At 51.6% G+C, this 20,748-nt stretch overlaps 1 protein-coding gene across 2 annotated transcripts; it reads left to right on the forward strand.

The window, feature by feature from the left end:
- The first annotated feature begins 3,042 nt into the window (after nt 1-3,042).
- Nucleotides 3,043-15,670, forward strand: ZSCAN18 (zinc finger and SCAN domain containing 18). 2 transcript variants are annotated; one of them, XM_032388616.1, is made up of 7 exons: nt 3,043-3,133; nt 8,174-8,695; nt 9,344-9,406; nt 10,499-10,590; nt 11,791-11,890; nt 12,574-12,666; nt 13,850-15,670. In XM_032388616.1, the coding sequence occupies exons 2-7, from the start codon at nt 8,302-8,304 to the stop codon at nt 14,614-14,616; spliced, it is 1,509 nt and encodes a 502-aa protein (XP_032244507.1). In that variant the 5' UTR covers nt 3,043-3,133; nt 8,174-8,301; the 3' UTR covers nt 14,617-15,670. The 2 variants fall into 2 exon arrangements, with proteins under 2 accessions (XP_032244507.1, XP_032244508.1); XM_032388617.1 differs by lacking the exon at nt 3,043-3,133 and adding an exon at nt 3,143-3,228.
- The last annotated feature ends 5,078 nt before the right edge of the window (nt 15,671-20,748 follow it).

The following is a 20,748-nucleotide window of genomic DNA, read 5'->3' on the forward strand; positions in this document are numbered from 1 at the left end:
GCCAAGCAGGGAGCCCGATGCAGGGCTCGATCCCAGGACCCTGGGATCATGACCTGAGCTGAAGGCAGACGCTTAACGACTGAGCCACCCAGGCGCCCCCCATTTGGCTGTTCCTAAATTATATCCTTTATTACTGAATTGGTAAACATAATAAAGTGTTTTCTTAAGTTCTGTGAGTCATTCTAGTGAATTCTCAAACCTGAGCTGGCGTCTGGGGAACCACTGAATTTGTAGTCAGCTGAGCAGAAGTGTGTGTAGTGTTTGGCCAGCATCTGGAGTGGGAACAGTCTTGTGTGACTAAGCCCTTGAACTGTGGAGTTTGCCCTAATTGTGGGTAGTCTCAGAACTGAATTGTTGGATATCCAGCTGGGTTGGAGAATTGGGTGGTGTTGAAAAAAACCTACATATTTGGTGTTAGAATTAGGGTCAGAAAAAAGATGCCCAACATACATAGGGGAAAAAAATGAACTTCAACATAAACTTCACCTCTTATATAAAAATTAAGTCAAAATTGGTGATTGACTTAAATATAAAAAGTAAAACTATAAAACTTTTAGAAAAAATATAAGAGGAAATCCTTGGGGCTAAGGAGTATTCTTAAACTTGACACAAAAAACATGATCCATTAAATCAAAAAGTGACAAATTGTGGACATCATCTCAGTTAAAATCCTTTGCTCTGCTAATGGCTTTGTTAAGGGAATAAAAAGACAAACTACAGACTGGGAGAAAACATTTGCAAACCCTATATCTGACAAAGAGCATATCTAGTAGAATATATATCTCTCAAAACTCAGACAGGAACAGACGTTTCACTGCAGAGGATACACAGTTGGAGAATATGGAAGTATGTTCAACATTATTAACCATTAGGGAAATGCAAATTAAAAGCACAATGAGATGTCACTACACGTCTATCAGGATGGCTAAAATAAAAAAACACTGGGGCACCCGGCTGACTTGGTAGGTGGAGCATTCAACTCTTGATCTTAGGGTTTTAAGTTGGAGCCCCATGTTGGACGCAGAGATTACTTAAAAAAAATAAAAATAAAACAAAAATGGGAACACCAAATGCTAGTAAGAATGTGGTGAAACTTGTTCACAGATATATTGCTCCTGGGAATATAAAATGGTACTACTCTTCCGGAAAAGAGCATGGCAGTATCTTACAACACTAAATATCTACTTGCCATATAACCGAGCAGTTGAACTCTTGGTCATTTATCCCAGAGAAATGAAGATTTAAGAAGGTTCACACACAAACATTTATACTAATGTTCATCGCGGCTTTATTTGTAATAGCAAAATACTGGAAACAACGAAAATGTCCTTTAGTGGGTTTGAGCAAACTGTGGTATATCGAAACTATCAAACAGTACTTGGCAATAAAAAGGAACAAACTTTTTTTTTTTTTTTAAGATTTTATTTATTTGAGTGAGAGTGAGAAACAGCATGAGAGGGGAGAGGGTCAGAGGGAGAAGCACGCTTCCCGCTGAGCCGGGAGCCCGATGTGGGACTTGATCCCAAGACTCCAGGATCATGACCTGAGCTGAAGGCAGTCACTTAAACAAGTGAGCCACCCAGGCGCCCCCAAAAGGAACAAATTATTGATACAACTCAAAGGGATTATGTTCAGTGAAAAAAAGCAAATCTCAAAGGGCCACCTGTTCTGAGATTCTGTTTATGTGACATTCTGGAAAGTGCAAAACTGTAGCCATGGAAAGTGGATCAGTGGTTGCCAGGGTTGTGGGTGAGAGAGAGGAGCATCAGGAAGGAGTCTGTTGTACAGTGGATCTACTCTTTGTTTTGTTTTGGTGGTTATACAAGTTAAGATTCATAGAACTGAATATCCAAAAACGTGAGTGTTGTTGTATTTAAATAACATACATAAAACGACCCGTTCAGATAAACGTCTTAAAAAATCAGTTTTCACAGGAGTGTCTGGGTGGCTCTGCCGGTTAAGCTTGAACTCTTTGATTTCAGCTCAGGTCATGATCTCAAAATCCTGAGATGGAGGCCCGCAAGGGGCTCCACTCTGGGCCTGCTTATGATTCTCTCTTTCCCTCTTTGTCCCTCCCCCCTCAAAAAAAAATCAGTTTGCACAAAATATCAGTCTCATAAACTGTTGTTATCTAGAAAATTCTGGAATGGGAAGCAGCGTCCTCGGCCTTGCCCTGTTGTCCCGTCTAGTGAAGTGATGACATCTACCTTGCGCTTCTGAGCACTTCACTCACCGCAGTTGCCCCTCTGTTACATTTCCCTCCATTTTGGCGACTCCTGAGCCCCCAGCATGGCTAGTCTTCCAATTCTATCGGTTCCTGGATATGCAGAACCAATCTCCCTTTTTAGCGAGTCAGCGTCCCTGGGTCTCGGAGCCTCCACCTCTGTCTCTGGTGTCTCCGCTGCTGTTGCTCTGGGTCTCTCCATCTCTGCCTGTCTCCACGTTTCTACTTCTCACCGCTTCTGTCTCCATCTCTGCTGCTTCTGACGTCAAGGTCTCCCGTCTTTGGGTCTCTGTCTTTGTTTTCCCAGTTGTGGGACTAGCCGTTTCTGTCTGTCCCTGACTTTGTGCTGTCCCTGGATCTATCCGTGTCTGAGTGTCCCCGTCTCTGGACCTCCCCTTCTTGATCTTTCTTCCTTTCGCGGTGCTTCTGCCTGGCGGCCTCCCCTAGCCTCTTCCCCTCCTCTGAGAATCCCGCCATCTCTGATACCCCGAGACTCTTGGTCTCCTTGTCCCTGTCTCTCTCCATCTTTGGGTGTGCACGGCTCTGGGTTCTCGCGTTTCTGTCGCTCCCTGTCTCGGCGTCTTCTTGTCTCTCTCTGTCTCGCAGTGCCTCAGTCTCCCCGTATCTCTGGTTCTCAGGGCGGTATTTTTTTCCCCCTCCGCTCGTTTTACTGCGTTGCCATGGGTCGAAAATGACGCAGGCGCACGGGAGGCTAGCTCTGCCTCTGATTGGCTGTCCATTCAGCCGTTACATTTTTTTTTTTGCCCCGCCCTCGCCCTGGGGAGCGGCCCGCTGCATTCTGGGAGTCGTAGGCCGTGGCGAAGGTCCAGCGCGCACGCGCAGTCTGACCTGACGCCATCGCGCCGAGCTCCTGGCGGCTGGAACCGGCCTGGGACCACTACGCAAGAGGTAGGTCTGGCAGGCGGCCGGGGGCGCTACGACGTGCTCTTCCCGAGCGGATCGTAGCGGTCCCGCGAGTGTGCGCCGCGCAGCTGCATTCGGAGGTGACCTGTGGGGGCAGGGAGCGACCCCGGGTGGGGGAGGGGAGGGGGGATTCTGCGGTGTGGGGCCGGGAGGGGGAGGGGAGGAGGCCGGGCGCCCCTGGAGTGGGAGTGAGGTGGGGGTGCGATCCCCCAGGGCGTGGGGCGGGGCAGGACCGGGCTGAGAGAGCGCAGTTAGAGGGGACCTGGCTTACCCCTCCTCGCTGTGGGAATGGGGAAGGGTTGAGGCCCCCCTCCTGCGGCCTGGGAGGGGGAGGGGATTAGGAGAGGGGACTTAAGGGCTGAGGATCGCCCTCGGGGGGAGGAGCGGCAGTCTGTGGCGTCCTGGGTGGGAGCAGGGAGGGGGCTGAGGTTCCCCGAGTGTGCGTTCGGCTGAGCCAGGGGCGGTGCAGAGGCGCACGGGGCTGGGACCCGAGGTGGGGCCTGGGCATGAGGGGTTGTCTCTGCTGCCAGGCTCCCTGCCGCCCTCGGACCTCCTGCCTCTTGCCAGTCGCCGGGGGATGCACGGTCTTGTTTCCGTGCTAGGATCCCTTTGGTGGGCCAAGAAACCCGAGAGAGGGCAAGAATGGGTCTCCCTTTCTTGCTGTTGGAGGAGCGGGCAAGGGGGAGTGGGGACGACTGAGGATGTTGTTCAGACCTTTTGTTTAAAAAAAAAAAATGTTTAGAAGGAAAGGTCTTAGAAGTGCATGTCTTTTGGTCAGATTCACCTCTTAATATTTTGCTTCGTACATTTCCCGCTTCCTCCCCTTCTCCCTCCTCTCCCCCTCCTCCCTTTTCCCCTCCTCCTCCACTCCTTTCTCCTGTCTTTTGTGCATCTTCGTTGACCCCGTGGAGGCTAAGCTGGACAGCCCCACCATCCTCTCTCTGTACCAGGGTTTGGTCGGTCCCCCATTGCCCCCAACACCCCAACAATGTCCTGTACCTTTTCTGGTCCAGGGCCATGTATGTATTGTTCGTTGGGTCTGTGAATTCTTGACTTTGGAGTTCTGTCCTTGAGGCTTTTGGGAAGCCCAGGCCAGTTGTGCAGGACATTTTTTTAACTTGGGTCTGTCTGTCCTCGGGAGTGGATCCAGAGTTTGCACTCTTGGCAGGGACCGTAGAAGACGACTGAGATGTTAAGGATGATCCCTTGATCCACATTTTCTCATTCTAAAGGCACTTTTTCCCCCTTTGCAATGAGTAAGTAATCATTGGTTGAGGCCAAGAGACCTGTGAATGAGATGGGCATACGTGGAGAGGGGGAAGTGGGGCGGGGCAGGCCTGGAGGTAGAGTTGAGTTAGGAGCCAAGCTTGAGCTCTGCTTAGCCCAGTGTGAGAGGGATTTGCCTGCAGGAGGCCCACAGGGTTTGGGGACCTCTCAGCTCACTGGGCCCCCCCCCCTGCCCCCTCATGGCTTCTGCATCCCAGGAGCTGTCTGTGGGGTACGGGGGGAGCCTGGGCTCCAGGAAATTTCCATCCCCATCTGAGGCAAATCCCCAGTGGCCCCAAGATGTGTGTGTGATGGGGGTGGGGGTGGGTAGCTCCTGGTGACTGATCCAAGAGGAATTTGGGCAATGGGGAATGGCCTTACTCAAGGAAGCTGGGGACAGGAAAGAGTTCTGGTGGTCCCTCTGCCGAACAAGAACGTCCTTGCAGCAGCATGACGTTTGTGAGGCTCCGATGAAGGGAGAGGAGACCTGTGCACGTACATATTAGCGAGTTCAAGGTAACTTTATGGAGACAGGCTCCACACAGAACGATCATGCCTGTGGTATCCTAAGAAAATGAAAATTACTTTTTGTTGACCACACATCTGCCCGTATGCCGCCTAGAGCTCCATGTATCCTGTGCCTGTTGGGGTAAATGGGGCTGTCAGCTGGCTGGAGCTGTCAGTACTTCTCTTGCCGGGTGAGGCTCTAGATTAGTTAACGGCAGCAACATGGTTAAAAAAGCTAGAGTCTGGAAAGCCAACCAGCAGCCTGTTCTGTAACGGGGACAGCCAGGCCCAGGGCATACGGGTCCTCTGGCTGCTTTAGCCACAAGGCAAAGTTGAGTAGTCACAGCTGAGACTGTCCTGCATTTGCCACTCGTGGCCCTAGCAGAGTAAATGCAAGAGTGCATTTCTAATCCCGTGGTAGGGAAGGAAGCTCTTTATGAACAAGTTTTGGAACTCAAATTTATTTAGGGGGAAAAAAACAAATTTGGCAATAAACATTAGAACCTTATAGCTAAAAGAGCATAAACTGAAAAGACAGCCATGGACTGGGACACTGGCAAGACCAAGGCAGAGAGAGACCCCTTTAATTACTTAATAGAAAGGGAGATAGAAGAAAAATGCCATCGAAAAACAAGCAGCTGACTGACAGAGCACAAGGAGCAGATTTTTGTGGTCTGAGGGTCCCCGGTGCAGAGGTGTGAGGACGGAGCCCCCTGGTGAGCACCGCTGTAGTGGGTGGCAGGGGCTCGGTTGCCTCCTGTGGGCTGCTGTGGGTCACAGCACATGCCCAGTGGTCCAGGTATCCCACTTTACTTTTACCTTCCAAATACATCCCCAGCCTGATCCCAGTACACGGATATGAGGGTAATGGCCGACAGAAATTAGGAATAACCAGCATGCCTCTCAGTGGAGAACTGGAACCATGTAAAAATAATTTATGCATGGGCGCCTGGGTGACTCGGTTGAGCATCCAACTCTTGATTTTGGCTCAGGTCGTGATCTTAGGGTCCTGGGATGGAGCCCCGTGTGGGGCTCTGTGCCCAGGGGGAGTGTGCTTGAGATTCTCTCTCCCTCTGCCCCTCCACCCTCTTGTGCTCTTTCTCTCTCTAAAGTAAGTTGAAAAAAAATAATTTATGTAGTCAACAAATACTGAATTTGGCTCTGCCCAGAGACTTCCCTGTGAGTAATCTCTGCTCTCCTGGGGTTTACGTTCCAGCGGGGGAGGCAGGTCATAGGCAGGTAAAAGGGAGCGAGGAGGTGTGGATGGAGGGAAGGTCTCCGTCAGAGCTCAGACCTGCGTGGGATAAGAAAAGAGAGCTGTAGGGAGCAGGGGGGTGAGGTAGGGGTGTGCGAGGGAAGTGGGGGGGGGAGATGGGGGGTGGTAATGATGGCATAGCTGTCTCTTCCTTGACTGAAACGGAACTCTGCGTGGCATGTCTTCTGACCCCTAGTCTAGCCTCAGAGAGAGGGGAGCAGTGGGCCCTGGGGCCTCTGCCAACCTTTTTTTCTTTCTCTCTGTCTTTAACGGCTTTATTGAGGTATACTTGACGTACCGAAAGAGTCCACCTGCTTAACGTGTACAACTCACTGATTTTGCACATATTCGCAGAGTTGTGCGACCAACACCACAGTTGATTTTAGAACAATTTATCACTCCAGGAGGAAATGCTGGGCCCACTAGCAGTCACTCTGACTCTGACCCCCTCTGCTCCTGGCAGCCCCTGAGCAGTATACTTTCTGTCTCCTGTGGACACTCCATATAAATGGAATGAGACACCCCCACAGCTCTGACATCCTTGGGCCCCATGCCCTGGTGAAATGTCAGAGCAGATCTTCACTTTCCCTAGAGGACGTCATGGATGCCTGGTCCCGCATTGCAGTTTTCTCTGTACAAGTGGGATTGCTGAGAAAACATCCTCACCACAGCTGTGATCACACACATTTTCTTGAATTCCTCAGATGTGTTTGGAAGAAAACGTTGGTTTCTGTGATTCAGACAAGGAGAGCATTCCCACTGGGTTTGGGTGCAGCTTTTGTCTGGGATGTCTCCCTCCCAGTGGGGTCTGTGGATCTTCCGGTTACACAGGGAGAAGTGCAGACCTAGCAGGTTCTGGGAGGAGCTGGAGTTCACGGCCCTGTGTGCTCAACAGCCGGTGAAAGCATCGGGAGCCCGAAGCCAACAGCTGGAGGTCTGGCCAGCTGTGGCCTGCTGGGTTCTGTCGTTCTCCTTGCTCAGTGTTCGCCAACAGTTAAAATCAAGAGATTTCACCTAAACATCCCAAATCTAGCTTCTCTCAGGATCATCAGGATCAGCTGGGGGTGGGGAGAGGGCCGAGCAGGACGTGAACTCCCAGGACCTAAACACCACGGTCTCTCCTCTCCCCCCACCACTGTACTCTACTCCTGGCCGAGTTCTTATACCTCCCACCTGGTTCTGTGGGTGGGTCAGGCCAGGTCTGCAGTCCTGTGCCATTTCCAGAAATAGATACTGGTTATTCACTGATCTGTAGTCGACCCTTGAACAAGTTGAAGGTTAGGGCATTGTCAGAAATCTGCATATAACTTCTGACTTCCCAGACGCTTAACTACCAGTAGTCTTCTGTTGACAGGAAGCCTTACTGATAATCAGTTGGTTAACACATTTTGTATATAACACGTTTTAAATACTGTATTCTTACAATAAGAGAAAAAAATGTTACCGGTGTAAAGAAGAATGATTTACAGTATTGTATTTATCAAAAAAATGCACCTTAAGTGGACCCATGTGGTTCAAACCAGTATTCAAGGGTCAACAGTGTTTCAGATTTTTAGTTGTCTTAATAGGAGGAACAGTCGTGGTACCTAGCCCTTCCAAAGGTGAAAGGAAGTCTGGGATACACCCAAATTTGGCATGATATCACATGCTTTGAGTATACATTGTTGGAATGAGTTTTGTCATGTTTTATGATTTTTACATTTTTGAAAGTGAGATCCTATAACTTTTCTTCTAGCTGTGACTGATTTTTTTTTAATTCCTGGTAATACCAGTCTTACAGAATGAGTTTCCACCTCCCACTTTTTATGTTAATTTTTATCTATACAAGTGTAAAACTCTGCTGTTACTTAACAAGCAGATTGCTTGGAAATAATTCTGCATGGACTCTGGGTGTAGTGGGTGGGACTGATGAGCTCAGGGGACCCGCTTGTCCTCCTTTGGTATGGATTCCCTGGCTTGCTTCTCACTGTGTAGGCCTCTCTGTCCGTCCCGTGCAGGTCTGGATTCTGGCTGAGATCCCAGAGCATCCCGCTCTCTGCCTTGCAGCTGCAGTTACGTGAATTCACCCTCCACAGCACGTGCCCTGTCCTTGGCTAGTCACGTTTCCCAGTGCAGGCTTGGGAAGATGTTGCCTTTGGAGAAGGCACTTGCCACCCCCAGGAGCTCCCTCACTCCCCCAGAACTGCCTATGCTAGGGTCAGCAGCTGAGGACCAGGAGGAGGACCCCAGGACTGTCCTCGGGAAGGACCTTGAGTTCTCCCGCCAGCATTTCCGGAACTTCATCTACCAGGAAGCAGCCGGGCCCCACCAGGCCCTGGCCCAGCTCTATGCCCTGTGCCGCCAGTGGCTGCGGCCCGAGGCGCACTCCAAGGAGCAGATGCTGGAGCTGCTGGTGCTGGAGCAGTTCCTGAGCGCCCTGCCTGACAGAGTACGGCCCTGGGTGGTGGCACGGCATCCTGAGAGCTGCACGAAGGCAGCCTCGCTGGTGAAGGACCTTACCAAGGCCCTAGAAGAGCCAGGTGAGGCAAGCACCCCAGAGGAGAGCAGACCAGAGAAGAAATGGGAAGTGGGGTGGTCAGCCCCGGAAGGAGTAAAATTGACAGCGTAGAGCCCAGACCAGTCGGTGGCTCACCTGAGAGTTGAGCTCCACCGTGTATAAGAGGCACGGAGGTGAGCGGCCCTGAGCTGGTGGGGAATACAGCCTCACCACCCTGCCCCGTGGCATCATCCTCAGCGTTGCCTCATGGGCCAGGAAGTCTGCTTAGGTTCCTGCCCTCACGTCTGCCTTCCAGGCGCAAAGAAGCAGAAGGGAACCAGCCCCTTAAAAACTGAGTAAATGTTCTGGGCATTTGTTTCTGCTCCCTCAGTATGGTAAGAAGAGGAGCACTGGGGCTGGGTGGGCAGAGCCTCTACCACATGTGAGGGCAGAACTTGAGGGACTGGTGGTGATAGGGGCCTGGAGCCTGGGGCTCAGGGTCAGAAGCCTAGGTCCATGCCCACCCCCTGCAGGCTTACTGTGTGATTGTTAGCACGTCACTCACTTTTGGGCTCACTCTCCCCTTGAGTGTAAGCAGGGATGCTGTTGAGTCTCCCACGGGGCTGTCCACAGCTTTGAGGAAGGGGGAGTGTGGGAAGCATGCTGAGCCTTTGTTGTCTGTTATTACCAGGTGGGCCCGTGAGGGCCAGTGAAGACCTGGAACCCAGCGAGACCCAGGCATCCCCCGACACCTGTGAGTGACCAGCTAGCCCTTGGGCGGGTATGGGCCAAGGTTTGGTTGGGGGAGGGTGGGAGGGAGTCGCCATGCAGGTTGTCATGGGAGCCAAGGGAGGCCAGGTAAGCGAGGCCTCCGAAGTCTGTGCTGACTTCTTGCTGTAGGCTCTGGTGAATGTGACAAGTATTTATAATTAAGTTTATTTTCAAGGATTGTACAAATCATACGTGCTTTACTATTAACAGTGAAAACCATTGAGATATAAAGAAAAAAGTTCTCTCTCTACCCCACTGCCCTCTAAAACTAAACCAAGTGGTGCCCCCTGGCATGTGTCCCTTCACGTGTTCCTGCTCATCCCTCGCGTGCGCACACGGCTCACCCGGGAGCCTGCTCGGGGTTTGCGGCCATTTTCGCTGGAGGTGATGTATTTGTGCCCGAGCTCGTGCTGTTTGCGTGAGCAGCATCTCACCCAGCCAGGCCCCTCCAGGCGGTGGACAGACAGATACCCAGGGCCAGATCCTTCTAACCTTCATGGCGTCTCGCAGGATCTGCCCTTCCTTGCCCTGGAGTTGGAATTCACTGCCATGAAGGTTTCTGCCTCTTCCTACACATGTGCTGTAAAATGTCCTCAGGCTTGTTCCTGCTGTGGGAGGTTTTGTTTGTGTGGACGGGTTCCTCGGGATCACTGGGCAAAGGACACGCCTGCATGGTTTCGTGAAAGTTTTGTAGCACACATGGTGCCTGTGTCCAAGGGTGTCCATTTCGCCACATCCGTGCCAGCACCGTATGTCATTGCTGTTTAAGATTTCCACCGAGCTAATGGGTATGAAAGTGTTCTCTGCTTTGTGGCTTCAGTTCGAATTTCTGGGGCCACTGCTGACCTTGAGCTTCTTTTTGCTTTCTTCTTAGTTTGCTCTGCTCTGTCAGTTGAGGACAGTTGTGGGGTCTCTTGGGACGTGCTGTGACATGGGCCTCCCTTTCTCGGAGTCTGAGAACTCTTCACTCTCTTTCTGGGGCCCATACAGGGGAGGCGGTGGGGTCTCCCTCATTGGTTTGGGCTGCCCAGCTGTGTAAAACCAGTCTCCTCAGCTTTGTCTCCCCTTCTCCCAGCCTGTCCCACTCCAGACCCTGTGCTTCTGGAACAGGGGAACATCGGCGACGAGAAGACTGAAGAGGCCAAGCCCACAAAGGTTGAGCCGAAGGTGGGCGGGTTCTGTCTTGTCCATGAGGCCTGTTCCCAGGGAGGAGGATCTGTCACCCTAGCCTGGGAGGTTCTCTCCCTCCCCCATCATTAACGTGCCGCCAGCTGCCCCAGGAAGAGCTGGGGTGGCCTGAGGTTCCAGGGCTGGACACCTAGCCTGCTGCATCCCCAGGAAACCAAGAGATGAGCCTGGCTGAGAGCGGGTGGGGTGAGGCAAGGAGGGGTCTCTGGGATCAGAGCGAGGGGCCCGAGTGCTGCCACTGCCCCCTTGGGAGTGCTGGACAGGTGCTCCCTTTCTGTCAGCTCCCCACCAGCCCGGGGTGTGGCAGCTCCCTGGCCCTCGTCCCTCTGGCGGTGACTAGGGCACCGTTCACCTCTCCCGGGGTGCACCATCGCTCCTAGCCACGGCTCCCCTCCCCACTCCCATGCCCCTTGCCCTTCGGCACTCTGGGCCTGGACATGACCTTTCCTGTGCCCAGGACACACATCCTCCAGACCTTATGGACCCCGTGGCCTTTGTCACGGTGGCTGCTTTTCCTGAGGGCAGTGAACATGGCTGTCCTGGTACCCTGTCCCCTGGGTGCTGGCCTGGGGCCTGTGTGGTGTGCAGGGATGGAGGAGATAGGAGGCTTTGGGGTCTTCGACAGCAGTGGTTCTGCCCCTCCGGGGGACATTGGGTGGTGCCTGGAGACAGCTTTGGTTGGCAGCACTTCTGTTGGGGGCGCGGTGCTGCTGACACCCAGAGGGAAGAGGTCAGGTAACATCCCGTTGTGCCCGGGACAGGCCCTGCGGAAACAAAGTCCATAGTGCTGGGCGCCTGGGTGGCTCAGTCGGTTGGGTGTCTGCCTTTGGCTCGGTCATGGTCCCAGGGTCCTGGGATCGAGCCCTGCATCGGGCTCCCTGCTCGACAGGGAGCCCGCATCTCTCTCTCCGGCTCCCCCTGCTTGTGTGCATGCTGGTGCGCACGCTCGCTCTCTGTCTCATCAAATAAACAAAACCTTAAAAATAAAAAAAAGAAAGTCCATAGTTTTGAGGCCAAGAGACCCTGCCCTTGCGTTAACCTGGGATCCAGGACCTGCATGGTGGTCGGGGGATCCCCCAGAATAGTGCCACCCCCACTGTGCTCACTGGGATCGTGGGACCAGCTGTCCAGCCTTCCTCTGCACGGGGAGCCTCAGCCGTGGTGGTGGTGCCGTTTCAGAAGTTGACATTTCCGGAGGTGCCTCTGTACCTGGGGGAGTGGGGCCACCTGGACCCGGCGGAGGAGAACCTGAAGACCTTCCGGAAACTGCTCTTGTGGGGTGAGACCTGTCCCCACAGCCTCATGTTGTACCCTCCACCTCTTCCAGAAGCGGTGGCATGGGGTTTCCGACTCCCACATGGGGCTTTGGCTAAGGCCCCACGGTGTTTTAAACGTATTTGACCGTGAACGAGTTTGCCGGGGTCCCCACTTTGGCCCTGCCCTTCTCGATCTACACATTTGAGGCCTCCCAGAGCCTTAGCCTTTCCAGTTTGCAGCCCCTGCTCCAGGACCTGAAGCCCCTGAATGTGGAAAGGCCTGGCCCCAGTGTGTTGCCTTTCCCATCCTCCTCGGTGCAGTTACGGAGCCTCTTGGCCTTCCTGGGTGTCCCTCTCGTGGGGACATCTTTGCCCACAGCACAGGCCCCCCCCAACACAGACTTCTGAGCTGTTTATGCTTGTAGTTTCATGGTCTTTCTCTGACTGCTCTCCCTTGAATTTCCCCACATCTGTTGGCCTTTCCGGCTCTTCTTCTGTGGGCCCTCTTCTTCACCCCTTCCCCAGTGTTCTGTGAGCCCCCAGCTCTCCAGGGCTCCAAGCAGCGCAGCTTTGGCGGGTGTCCCAGGGCAGAGGGAAGGATCGGGGCTGCAGTCCCACCCTGGCCAGCCTGTGAGACTTGAGGTGCATTTGCTGTTTCGGGTCTGGTTTCAGTGTCTCTTTGTTTTCGTTTTTTGATCCCACTCAGGGTTTCAGCTTGCCCAGCCTGATGATGCCTGCAGGCTGGAGACAGAGGAGCTTCGGTTGGTTGAAACAGAACCATCAGAAGGCAGCTTCTCAGGTGAGAGCTGGGTCAGGCCAGGGGGAGGGTGTGTCTTTCCTTCAGAGGCTGATGGAAGCTCCTCGCAGCTCTGCTGGTCTTGGCAAAGACCTCAACTTTGACCTCACTATTCTCCCACCCTGTGTCCCCTGCTTTTGCCGCCCCCACCCCAAATGTCAGAGCAGAAGGTAGGGAAGTCACTTGAGTAACAGCAGTGTTGATTGTTATGATCCTGTGGATTGACTGGGATTGGCTGGGCCTCTGTTCTCCCTTTGGCGGCTGCTGGGCCGTGTACCACCCGGAGGCTTGACTAGGCTGGGATGTCCTGGGTGCTCGGACTCAACCAGTGGCAGTTAGTGCTGGCTCGTGATGGGGAGCTCAGCTGTAGCCATCAGCCTGGGCTCTCCATGTTGCCTCTCCCAAGTGGCTAGCCTGGGCTTCTCCAAGTGTGGCAGCGGGGTTCATAGAGGGAGCATTCCAGGAGGGTAAGCACCGTCATGTGGGTGCTTTGTGAGCCTTTGCTTGCGTCATGCATGCTTAATGTCCCATAGACCACAGTAGGCCGCGTGGTCAAGCCAGTGTGCATGGTACACGGGTTGTATGTGTGCGTGCGTGTGTGTGTGTGAGTGTGTGTGGGGGGGGGCACTTCCCAAGGGCCTGAATCCCAGGAGGCATGCTTCACTGGGGGCGCCCGCTGTAACACGTTAGTTTACCGCACAAGGGCTCACGTGGCCCTTCCTGGTGAGGATGTGGGCTCCCCCCAGCTCATGGCTCCCTTGCTAGTGGCTGCTCAGCTCATGTCGACAGCTGCAGGAGAGAGTAGACCCCCGTCCCCCGCCCCTTACACTTGTACATACATCCCGTTGGCCAGAGCTCGGTCACATGGCCACTTCAGGTGCGAGACATGCTGGGAGTGACTGTCTTCAGGCAGGCAGTCGTGAGCTCAGGGACGGCCAGAGGAGGGAAAACAGATGGAGGACGCGTGGCAGTCTTCCGAGGGGTCTTCTTTGAATTCGTTGCCCCTGGGTTTGTGGAGGGAATTGACCGGTTGTGTGCATGCCAGGCGCTCCTCGTGTCCTCACCCGCTTCCCCCTTGCTCCGGCTTTCCATCCTGCCCTGTCTCACACTTGCTGGCCTTTTGTTAGTTTTCCTGCCCACGTGAGTGCTGGGAGTTGGGGCTGCTCACATCATGACCTTGTTCCAGGCGGCAGGAGGTGGCAGGAAGGTAAAGAGAACATGTGTGAGACGCTGATGGAGAGGATCACGAGGGAAATTCTCGTTTGCCCCCTAACGGGTGCTGCCCCAGAAGAGGAAGAGCAGCTGCAGAAGGCTCTGGAGCCTCAGGAGGGGGAACCGGGCCCTGTCACCATAGCCCACAGGCGGTCCGTCATCCGGGAGCCAGCCCAGGACAGGGGCACCGCTGGGGAGAGCCTTACGGTGCCTGTGAGACCAGCCACCCCACACCAAGGCCTTGGAAGAAAGAGGCCCCGCCCGAAGGATGTGGGTGGGCAGGGCCCTGAGCGTGTCTGCAGTGGGAGCAGCCACCGGTCGTGCCACGTGAGGGAGCCTGATGCAGCTGGCCACAGCGCAGGGTCCCTGGCCGGGCAGGACCAGGATGGCTCTGCGGCGGGCTGCCCTGCTGCCGATGAGCCTGGGCTGTCCCGAGGGAAGCCCTATGCGTGCAGCGAGTGTGGGGAAACCTTTGCGTGGATCTCACATTTCATTGATCATCTCAGAAGCCACAGTGGCAGGAAGGTGTATGCGTGCCAGGGCTGCTGGAAGACCTTCCACTTCAGCCTAGCCCTGGCCGAGCACCAGAAGACCCACGAGAAGGAGAAAATCTACGCATTGGGCAGGGCCCTGGGACCCCACCCTGCTGTGTGTGGAGCCCGTGCCAGTGGGAGGCTCAGTGGGCGCACGGGGTGCGTGGCGGGTGAGGTTTTCCCTGTGCACTCCGAGGCGCAGAGATGAGCCACTTGCTCGAAGTGTCCCTAGAGGACAGCTTCGCCTGCCCGGGATTCCCGAGAAATGTATCCGGCTCCTTCGAAACCCTTGCGTGGCTTCTTGCATTGTCTGTGTGGATGTGAGTCTTGTCTGTTTTCTAAATGAGCTTGTGTGGCTAAAGCACTTAGAACCCAGGAAGGGCCCTCGGGAAGCCCTTGTCTCCTTGTAAACACACCCACGCAGATGCCCCCACGCAAGCACGAGCCGTCGGGTGTGAAAGGAGGTTCCCTTCTCTTCCTTAGCCAGTTCAGCACCACCCGCGCACTGGAACGTTGTCATTGTGCAGAGTGTAGAGTTGCCTTCAAGTGTGTGATCGGCTAGCTCTTGCTGAAGTCAGCCTTGTCCCTGTTCCTCCTGTTCAAGCTCCCCGGGGCTTCTGCTCAAGCTGTTGGGTCCTTTCGTAAACACCTGATGTCAGGTTCACTTCTGAATCCTCACTAGCGGACTGTTTCCCAGTTCACGCACGTTGTCCACGTGTGTGGAGTGGTTTAACAAAGGTCACAAAAATGCTTGGAGCCTAGTAACACGGTGTTTTCAAACCGTGCGTCTCAGCCCATTAGTGAATTGTGAAATCAAATCAGTGGGTGGCCACCAGCATTACAACACCATGAAATTAGAATTAAATAGGTGAAAATTCATCATGTAGTGAAGGCAGATGTTTTGTGAAACTTTTCAGCCATATATCTAACTATGAGACCTGGTTGCAGTATAAGGTGTATTTCTTACTCAGAGGGTGGAGGGTCATGATCAGAGCAGGTTGAAAACACCAGTAAAGGTTGATGAGATGTGTCTGCCTGGGCAAGCGGAACTTAACTCCTTGGGCTACATAGGTGATCTTTTGATTTTTGCATTTAATCTCAGATTACAGCATTGTTTCTGTTGCCTGAGCATAAACTTTAACTGCTTCTTGTAGATAAACTGGTGCCTCTTTCCGTCATGGTGTTTGAGCAGGCAGTCTGTTGTAACGATGCCTAAATCACATATGCTTAACATAATAAAAGATTTATTTCTCGCACTCACATGACAGTCTTGTGTTTGTTGCTGTTGCTTGTGTGTGGATGGGAGGGGAGCTCTGCTCCGTGTAGTGATTTGGGGATCCAGGCTCTGTCCCTGTCCTGGCTCTGTTCTCCACTGGACTCCAGGAGCACATGGGGAAAGCCACCCTTGCTCAGCTGGGAGACGACACACATCACTTCCACTCCTGTACCCTTGGAGGGCCATGATCTCGTGGCCCCAGTCACGTGTGAGGGTCTGGGACTGTCCCCCCAACACCCCCATCCTAAGCTGGGTGTGGCTCTGGTAATTTTTTTTTTTAAACCTATATTTGCCCTCTGAACTCTTTTTCCCAGCCTTAACCCATGAGCTTGCCTCTCCTGCCACAGAGAGGGAACATCTGAGGTGCTCCCACTTTCAGCTTCAGGGCCACTGATGGGTCATTCGTTATCAGAAAGCCTGGCTCTCCATCCATCTGTTTCCCATCTGAGATGTCCTTTAGTGCACAGCTAGATGGTGGTGCCTTTTTTGTTTATATTTTTAAGTTTTTATTTAGAAATAATTTCAAACTTACAGAAAAATCAACCCCACCTATATGAACATTTTCCCCTGCTTGCCTGTGATTCATGCCCCCCCCCCCCAACACACACACCTGGGAGTGCCTGAGGTTCACGTTACTGCTGTTGGTGATGATTCCTTTGCTCAAAGTACTGTTCAATTTCTCCACCTTATGGTTACTTTTCCCCCTTAGCTAATAAGCAATCTGTGGGGAGACACTTTAAGATAATGCAAATATACTGCTTCTCACCAAAATCCACCCCCCCCCCCCCAGTTTATCCTCATTGATGGCTCTTGCCATGATGGTTGCAGAGTTGTTGGTTATCTAATACCAGCTCCCCTTCCAGGCTCACCACCCAGCCCTGGGCATTCTGCTGCAAGCCAGCACCTCCTTTCTCTCCATTTATGTGTCCTTAAAATCAGAACAGACTTACGGATTCCTGTGTTTTCAGTGGTCTTTCAAGTTTTATAACAACACCATCCTTATTTTGGCACTCAAGTTGTCCCAGATGTGGTCAACGAGCATCCCTGCATCCCTGTGACATGCCTCCACTTTTTGAACAATCCTTTTCTTTTTATTTATTTATTTATTTTTATTTTTTTTTAAAGATTTTATTTATTTATTCATAAGAGACAGAGAGAGAGAGGCAGAGGGAGAAGCAGGCTCCCCGCTGAGCAGGGAGCCCGATGTGGGACTCGATCCCAGGACCCTGGGATCATGACCTGAGCCGAAGGCAGATGCTTAACGACTGAGCCACCCAGGCGCCCAATCCTTTTCTTTTTAGTATAAGATATTCCAAGCCCAAATTGTTTCTACCCTGAAATCAGCTATTTTCCAGTTCCAAAGAACTTGTTCCTTTTAGTGGGGATGCTGTGAGACCTGAGTGCCAGGTGTATTCATTGCTACTGGTGAGCTGGGAAATGTGTATATATACACACAGGTGCACACAAAAAGGCCCATGTGTGCTCATATGCATGCATATACGCATACATATACAGCAAGACCTCCACTTGCATTCTACTACTCCCCCATATTTTTTGTCAGTAGTGAGAACTCTAAAATCAGCATATTTACTAGTATGCTAAATTCTAAAATACCTCTCAAAATCATTTCAGAATTGCTTTTCTCAAACCACTACAAAAACCAAACCCATTGAAAAGATGTCAGGATTTGTTTGCTCTTCCCCTGCCACAACCATCCTGACCAAGGCATGGTAGAGCACATGAATGATTTGTTCTAGAGAGACAAAAAAATTTAGCCAGATGTTCCCACTTGTTAATCTCAGAGGAAGCTGGGTTAGTTCAGGCATTAGGGGCATTGGGTTTGTGCGGAGGGTCTCCCATCCAAAGGGGTAGGGATGTGGCTCATTGAGAAAGATGTAGCAGGGGCGCCTGGGTGGCTCAGTTGGTTAAGCGTCTGCCTTTGGCTCAGGTCATGATGCCAGGGTCCTGGGATCAAGCCCCACATTGGGCTCCCTGCTCCGCGGGAAGCCTGCTTCTCCCTCTCCCACTCCCCCTGCTTGTGTTCCCTCTCTCGTTGTCCCTCTGTCAAATAAATAAAATCTTTAAAAAAATAAAAATAAAAAGATGTAGCAGATGGAAAGCACAAGAAGGTGGCCCTGGTCTCTCCAGTGGAGTTGGGAGGGCTGGAAAGTGTACAGATCATGGAGCTCTGAGCCACGACTCAAAAAGGAAATGACATCTGGAGGGCAAGAGAGAGCCGCAGATGCACTGGCACGAAGAATGGAATGGAGTTCCTGGCTAGTTTCCACAGGGTGTCCGAGGATGACTGTTCAGAGTGGGCAGGGAAGGGCAAATCCCACAAATGGAAAACTGGCAAGATGGAAATAAATTTCAATGCGAAGAAGATGCTTAAATACCCTCTGTTATAGACTGAATTGCCCCCCACCCCAAATTTATACACTGAAGCCCTGACCCCCTCATGTGACTATATTTGGAGATAGGGCCTACAGGGAGGTGATAAGGGTAGGGCCCTAATCCCATAGCATTGATAACCTTATAAGAAGAGAAAGAGCAGAGATTGCTCTTTGATCATGTGTGCGTGGAAGAAAGGCCATGCAAAGACACAGTGAGAAGGTGGCTATCTACAAACTGGGAAGAGCGGTCTCATTAGAAACCAACCCTGACAGCACCTTGGTCTTGGACTTCCAGTGAAGCACAACTCCAGAACTGTTAGAAAATTAATTTCTGTGGTTTAAGCCCCCACCCTGTGGTACTCGGTTGTGGGAGCCTGAGCCGACTAATGAGGCCTTCTCATGATCTGGGTTGAGAGCTTTGTAAATCATTGTCAACCAGTGTGACTGCTTTGGAAAGCAAACAGCCCAGTCACACCAAGAACCACTATGACGTTTGTATATCTCGAGTCTTAAGTTTTAGGCATGATGATTTTTCTTAAAAAATTAAAGCCAAGAGAAAAGCTACATAAAATGAGATGCTGAAATCCTTTCTGGCCCTAGGTGGGATATTAAAAGTATTGAGGAAACCGCACGGAGGCCTGGTGGCAGTTGGACTTCTCACGTGGTGTCTCAGGGTTCCAAGCACAAGCGTCCCAGTGAGCAAGGCGGAAACTGCATGGCCTCTTGTGAATCACTGTTCACACCCTTCATTTTTCCTTGTTGGTCTTCAACTTTTGTGTCAATAATTGCGACATACCAGCAACTCTCCAAGTGAGGCCCTCTGGTAAGGAATGTGCTTGCCCCTGCCATTTTTCTGACACTGTGGGTTTAACTTCAGCTTCCCTCCACTGGTGTGGCTCTGCTAGGGAGGGAATGCTCGTCTCACTCCAAGGGAGGGGAGATGTGATACTGTGGGCACCTCCTCATGGTCCCCAACTCCGGCTGTATTCCTGTGTGCGTCATTGTGGGGGTAGGACAATAGGAGCTTGTGTGACTGGGTTTCTCAGTGATCTGGCATTTTCAAAGGACTGCAAGAGTGTGGTTGGGTTCCATTTTTACTCAACTGATCTCGAATGGAGGAGCCCTAACATGTTTTCCAAATGCAGTGTTCTCGGATGAGAAGTATCATCCTAGAGAGTCTGAACTGTGCACGGCTGGCATGACCTATTTTCTGCACTAGATTCAGGGGTAGGAGCCTATCATGCCATTTACCTAAAGAAGCTCATCTTCTCAGTACATCTGGTTTCCTTGAGGACAAGATGCAACACAAGGAAGAAGCCCAGGGAAAGGGAGGAGGACAAAAGAGCTGACCAGAAGACCGAGGCTATTGAGCCACCCAGTCCAGTCCAGTCCAGTCCAGCCACTGGCTGGCTCCCTCTGGCAAATGAACACCGGAAAGGAGGCTGCAGCGACCTGAGGTGTGCCGCAAACGTAAAATATATGCTGGATTTCAAAGATGTACTATACAGAAAGCAAGCAAAATATCGTATCAGTGGCTTTTTAGAGTGACACGTTGAAATGGTAACATTTGGGATATATAGGGACAGATATTAATTTCACCTGTTTCTTCTTGCTTCTTAACTGGAACTGACAATAGCTAAATTTACCAACGTGGCTTGCACTGTTTCTACCGGAGATGGCTGTTTTAAGTGGCTTATGAATGAGTATGAGATTAATTCCAAAAAAGGGAGAGGAGGCACTGCAGAAGCATATGGGGACGGCTGGAAGACTCTGTAGTGTCCTTCCCCCAAGGGAGAAATTTCAAGGTGACTGGAAACTTATATCCCAGCATTGTGACTGGAAAACCAGGCCAACTGATATAACCCTGATGGTTGGTGACCAAATCCAGCCAATGTAATTTAAATACGGGTTCTAACGAGGATGGCAAGTCACCATTCAAGGGTCGTGGTTGTCAGAGAGACTGCTGTTAGTGGATTCAGGATTTAATGTAATACTATGGACCTTCAAGATAAATTATATAAAAACAAAAGCTTGTCTAAACACCAGGAAGAAGAATCAATGGAAACAATCAAGAGAGGATTACCTTGTACATTTCTCAAAAGAGATAAACCTTGCAAAACATAAGGTTCCAATGTGGAGGTGCTGTTGTTCACAAGATGGTGGCTTAACAAAGGAAATCTTCCTTTTTGTGAAACAGCAACATCTGTGTTTCTAATGCCTGTGAGTCCTGTAGAGAAATTTATAGTCACCTTGCACCATTCATAAGCACCCCTCCCAAAAATGTAATGTGCAATAATGATAAATTCTGAGTGTATCTGGTTCTTGTATATAAAGAGCATCCGCTTTGAAAATCTCTAGTTTGGGGCGCCTGGGTGGCTCAGATGGTTGAGCGTCTGCCTTCGGCTCAGGTCATGATCCCAGCGTCCTGGGATCGAGTCCCGCATCGGGCTCCCTGCTACTTGGGAGCCTGCTTCTCCCTCTGCCTCTCTCTCTCTCTCATGAATGAATAAAATCTTAAAAAAAAAAAAAAAAAAGAAAATCTCTAGTTTGGAATATCGTGAATCCTTGGACAGAAGCCATCTCCAGATCCGCTACATTTTTTTTTTCCATTTCTCTTTTCTGTAGGTTCTATGATGTAGCATTAGTGGGCACTCATGACTGAAGGTCCTCA

This window comes from Phoca vitulina, unplaced genomic scaffold, assembly GCF_004348235.1.
Source record: "Phoca vitulina isolate PV1807 unplaced genomic scaffold, GSC_HSeal_1.0 scaffold52, whole genome shotgun sequence".
In the NCBI taxonomy this organism is placed as follows: domain Eukaryota; kingdom Metazoa; phylum Chordata; class Mammalia; order Carnivora; family Phocidae; genus Phoca; species Phoca vitulina.

What these genes read in the sequence shown, in the direction of transcription:
- ZSCAN18 (XM_032388616.1), top strand. Translation starts at nt 8,302, where the DNA reads ATGTTGCCTTTGGAGAAGGCACTTGCCACCCCCAGGAGCTCCCTCACT. An exon ending in CAAGGCCCTAGAAGAGCCAG is followed by an intron (nt 8,696 to 9,343) that starts GTGAGGCAAGCA and finishes TGTTATTACCAG; the next exon opens with GTGGGCCCGTGAGGGCCAGT. An exon ending in CCACAAAGGTTGAGCCGAAG is followed by an intron (nt 10,591 to 11,790) that starts GTGGGCGGGTTC and finishes GTGCCGTTTCAG; the next exon opens with AAGTTGACATTTCCGGAGGT.